Genomic DNA, 5,000 nt, shown 5'->3' with positions numbered 1-5,000 from the left:
CAGGAAGGAGAGGCTGCCTGACAAATGGGACAACACTTTGTGAACCCACAGTAGTTTAATGGGTGTTTGCCATCAGAAGACAGACAGCTTCACAAACAGTCCTGCATTCAAAACATTACTGAAGTAAAAATATATAAATATAACAAGTAAAATGCAAGTAAAAGTACTGATGTATAATTTAAATGTTCCTGTCAGTGTTTCTCATCATCTCTGATGTTTGTGGATTAATATTCCTGCTGTAGATGTTTCAGGTTGAGCTCATCTGAACTTCTTTATATCCTGTTGGCTGGTTTAATCTGCAGCGATGCATCATATTCTATAAGATCATCACATGTTTGTCCTGTGAGAACCTCGTATCTCAGACAAACAGCCTGTTTTCAGCTTTGTGACGATGCATTTTCATCTGATCCAAGAGGCTTTTTAAACAGTTTATTTAGCTGAAGAAGACATGAAGGAAAACTTCATCCTTCAGTTTATCACAAACATTCAACACATCTGGAGATACGAGCTTTTCACTGGACAGGAAGGAATCTGAAGAGTAACTAAAGCTGTCAGACAGATGTAATGGAGTAAAAAGTAGAATATTTGTCTCAGAGATTTAGTGAAGTAGAAGTTCTATACATGTACAGCTAAAGAAGACGTGTGTCAAATTTGTACTTGTACAGCACATGAGTAAATGTACGTAGTTACATTCCCCCACAGGGCCAAAGACTCAGAGAGGAAGTAAAGAAGGAAGTGCAGGAGGGCAGAAAATTGAAGGTACCGAGTTGCCATTTAGGGGAGCACATGGTCTGCATCATCCAGATGGGCAGAGTCGGCTCCAGAATGGCTACACCCATGTTGGCAAAACACAGAGAGCCTGCAGACAGACAGATGATAAGATAACTGTCCCCCCCTCCAGCGGCTGAAACAGATCCTTTAAGAACCATTTCAGACTTACAGACCTTATCTTGGTTGATCAGGTGAGTGTGAGGAGGCGTCGTCTTACCTGCACTGATGAGAATGTACGGATCTTTTAACAGAGTCAGTAACGGAGTCCCCTCCACACTCTGAAACACACAAATACACAAACTGAAGCTGGTCGTGCTGGTCCACAACAAACCGGACTGGATCCAACCAGACCAGAACAGATCGGACCAGATCAGATCAGTTGGTCGAGATCAATCACATCACATCTGACAATATTAGACTGGACTGAACCAGATCCTGTCAGACCATCAGATTAGTTCACATCAAGACTGGATCAGACAACATCAGACCAGATCAGTACGGTTTGAAGTGGACTCACCCCAGGAGAGATCTTTGAAGGCTGCAGGATGCACAGCTGTAACACTGTAACACACAAACAAACAGCCACGTACACAGGAGGTCACAGGTTCGAAGCCCCGTCAGCAGTACCTTCATGTACAGATCAGCTGATCCGAGTCGATTCTATACATCAACTTATCATCAGACGAATGAATATCGACACGAACTGGACAGTAAACCTGAACACTTCGTCTGTTTCATCACTGTTCTGCCAGCATTAAACAACTCCAGCTCCCATGAGTCTTAGCAGGTGATCAGAGTACAAACAGGAAGTACAAACAGGAAGTACAACCCTGGAGGATCAATGCTTGAAAAGGTTTATCAGACACTAAAACTCTGAACAGATGTTTGTAGACGTCACAGAGAGAAGACGCTTTACCTCCATCAAACACAGCCAGGAAGGCCAGGATCAGGAAGGGGGCGCTCTTTCCCACAAACTCATACATCACACTGCCGAATGGAGCTCCAACTGAAACAACACACACACACACACACACACACACACACACACACACACACACACACACACAAAGAGTTGTCCCCATAAGGAAGGCGAGTCCCCACAATGTGACTGTGTCAACATAGTCCCCACTACGACAGCAATACACACACACCAACGTTCTCTTAAAAATGACACACACATACTTTTTTACATTTACGTATCTTTGTGAGGACAAATGAAAACTCTGGACAATAAAGCGAGGACATTTTCAACAGGGTGTCTGAGTGTTCAGGCCTGGTTTTTAGAGTTAGGTTAGACTAGGGTTCAACTCCGGTTTAGGTCCACTGTTTGGTTCATTCAGGTCTTTACAGTCTCACACAGCATCTGCAAACCTCTGCGGTCCTGTGAAGATATAATGGCAGCTGGTTTGTTCGTGGATCTCTGTCAGAGTAGAAACACACAGAGAGCAGCGAGGGGGGGTCAGAGCTGTTTCTATGGTAAACAGTGAATCCCTCGCAGGGAGCATGATGGGATAGCCGGAGGTTAGAGATGGACAGGAAGTGTCAGGAGTGTTAACCGTTAAAGTGTCTCAGTTATTTGTACACCTTATTGATGACATGCTGCACAATCAGGACATTCAGCAGCTGTAAAACCACAGTGGTTTCGACCAATCAGCATTCTATGAGGAACCACTGGCAGCTACAGGTGTGGTTCAGGTGTGTTCGCTGAAAGGTTAGTGTAGCTGCTGCTGTGGCGTCAGTTCTATCAGAACTGGAGAGTTTTTCTTCACTGACAGAGGAACAAAGAGATGTTTTCACTCTTCTCCCGGCTCTCAGTTTCACTCTCCTCTGACAGACGGATGGTTCATCCAATCAAAGCACTGTGAAACATGCCGAGGAGGCTGTGAGGGAATATCTGCTGTCATCTTTGACAATGTGCTGGATTTTATAATCTCACCAAACATCTTCAGATGAAAAGGAACGTGTAACTGAAGCCTTCTGATGAATTTGCTGAGGAAGAAAGTAAAAGTAATACTTCTCTGGGATGTAGTGGAGTAGAAATACTGGAGTAAATGTACTTAGTTACTTTCCTCCACTGCTGCTGTGTTAAAGAAGTAAACTGTGTTTGTGTGTGTGTCTCACTCAGGACTCCCATAGCCAGTCCTCCCAGTGCGATGCCCATGGCGACGCCTCGCTCCTCATCATCAGTGTACACACTGGCCAACATGCCCAGACCTACACACGCACACACACACACACACACACACACGCACACACAACACACACACACACACAGAAACGCACACAGACACACACACACACACACACAGATATGAGGTCATGTTCACACTTCTTATAACCAGTGTTACAGACTTCAGAGTTGTCTGTCTTCTTCTTCTGTGGTGGAAATTGTCGTTGAGCTTCAGTGTGGATCCATGATTTCAGGTGTGAACGTGCGGTGAATGTTTCATGTTTCAGTGTTAAAGCATCGACCTGCCACAGACGAGAAGGACGAGCCGATTCCCTGCAGAGAGCGAGCGAAGAACAGCAGAGCGTAGGTCCCTGAGAACGCAAACACTGACACACACACGCACACACACACACACACACACACATACAGGATTAGACATTTCTTTACAGAAAACACACTGTCATCACTGAGTGTGTGTGTGCGTGTGTGTGTGTGCGTGTGTGTGTGTGTGTGTGTGTGTGTGTGTGTGGCTTACTGATGGTCGACACGAACATGATGATGAAGCCGGCGAACATGGGGATGTGATACCCGATCCTGCAGAGACAGAGACAGACTGACAGTGATGTCATGAACTGAGCAGCTTTGCTTCAGGAGGTTCAGACAGACACAGACAGAGAGAGAGAGAGAGAGACAGACAGAGAGACAGACAGAGAGACGGACAGACATCTCTACAGCCACAATGCTAACATGGCGACTCCACGTTACGTGATGTGGAATCAGCCATCAGGGTACCTGTTGGTGAGCGGACCGACGAAGGGGTTGATGAGCAGCTGGACGAGAGCTTTAGAGGCAAATAACAAACCAACACGGACATTTTCCTCCTCTAGAAATGAACTGTCCTGAAGACAGGAGGACTCCTGCGGGACAGAGGAGAGGACGAGGTGTAAATCACCTGTAAACACTGATCTATCAGTGGCAGGTAAACGTCCCGTCCACCTACCGTAGTGTCAGTAGTCTCGTTGATCTGCAGGTCTGTGCTGGTCTGGTCTGTCGGCTCTGCGTCAGGGGTCGGCTCAGTCCGGATCTCCCGCAGACTGAACGTTGTGTTGTCAAACAGGGACACCAGAGGAGGGAAGGTGGGAGGAGACGACCGGGGGCTCAGCTCTGAATGTGTATCCAGGATCGATGCACCGTGGCTGGGCAGAGGGAGCAGCGAGGGCTGGGGGTCCGGCTGGAGGTCTGGAGGTTTGACGCGGGGAGGGAGATGGTGAGGACACTGTGCCCAAGTGTGGTGCCCCAAGACTGGGCAGAGGGGTCTGGGGCTCTGGACTGGGATGCTCCATGGCGTAGAGGAATGTTGGGATGATCGGCACTGAGGGAGGAAGATTGATTGTTTGATTGATTTCTTTATTTAAATAAAGTCCCATCACAATCAAGATTCACATCACATCTTCACAACTTGTTACAGGAAGAATAATGAAAGTAAGATTCCTCTGGATGATCTTTGGATTAAACGTCTCTCCCAGTTAAGTCAATACAAACCATGAGAAATAAAAAAGGTGCATCTCTTCTTCTCTCAGTCTGCTCAGCTGCATCGCTCTGCTCACTGCTGCCCTGGTGCTTGTGAGAAATATGACGGCAATAAAACTATTCAACAACCTGTAACCTGGTTCTCTCCATAAACTCTCAGCTGTGTAATACTTCTTTTCAAAAACTGCATTTGTATTTATTTCAGTTTTTTACAACATTAAAAATCACAAAGCAGATTTCCTTCCATCAGGAACAATTTTTATGAGCTGCTGAATGACTGAAGTGTCTGAATCAGACGGGACAGATGATTCACAGCATCAGTAATACCTCACTGCGCTGCCCTCTGGTCTGATGGGAATTTCCTGTGTCCTCTTTAATTTACTGCTAATTATCGGGAAAAAAGAGACTTCAGTTGATATTCCTTCATTCTTCTTGAAATGTTTTCTCTGTAGGGTCATATGATTTAATTATTTCCAAATGTACCCATTGAACAGTTTGTGAATTTTCTCCATAATTAGTGTGAAATGAC

At 45.7% G+C, this 5,000-nt stretch overlaps 1 protein-coding gene across 1 annotated transcript in view; it reads right to left on the bottom strand.

The window, feature by feature from the left end:
* Positions 1-5,000, bottom strand: part of LOC121606423 (chromaffin granule amine transporter) — a 13,386-nt gene that overhangs the window by 6,298 nt on the left and 2,088 nt on the right. The window contains 10 exon segments of the mRNA XM_041936734.1: positions 764-859; positions 989-1,049; positions 1,289-1,332; positions 1,688-1,777; positions 2,893-2,985; positions 3,244-3,327; positions 3,477-3,535; positions 3,734-3,858; positions 3,942-4,179; positions 4,181-4,313. Coding sequence (XP_041792668.1) covers positions 764-859; positions 989-1,049; positions 1,289-1,332; positions 1,688-1,777; positions 2,893-2,985; positions 3,244-3,327; positions 3,477-3,535; positions 3,734-3,858; positions 3,942-4,179; positions 4,181-4,313 — 1,023 coding nt within the window.

Source organism: Chelmon rostratus, chromosome 5, assembly GCF_017976325.1.
Source record: "Chelmon rostratus isolate fCheRos1 chromosome 5, fCheRos1.pri, whole genome shotgun sequence".
In the NCBI taxonomy this organism is placed as follows: Eukaryota; Metazoa; Chordata; class Actinopteri; order Chaetodontiformes; family Chaetodontidae; genus Chelmon; species Chelmon rostratus.
The sequence above is the reverse complement of the archived record's forward strand: the minus strand, read 5'-3'. Positions and strand labels throughout refer to the sequence as shown.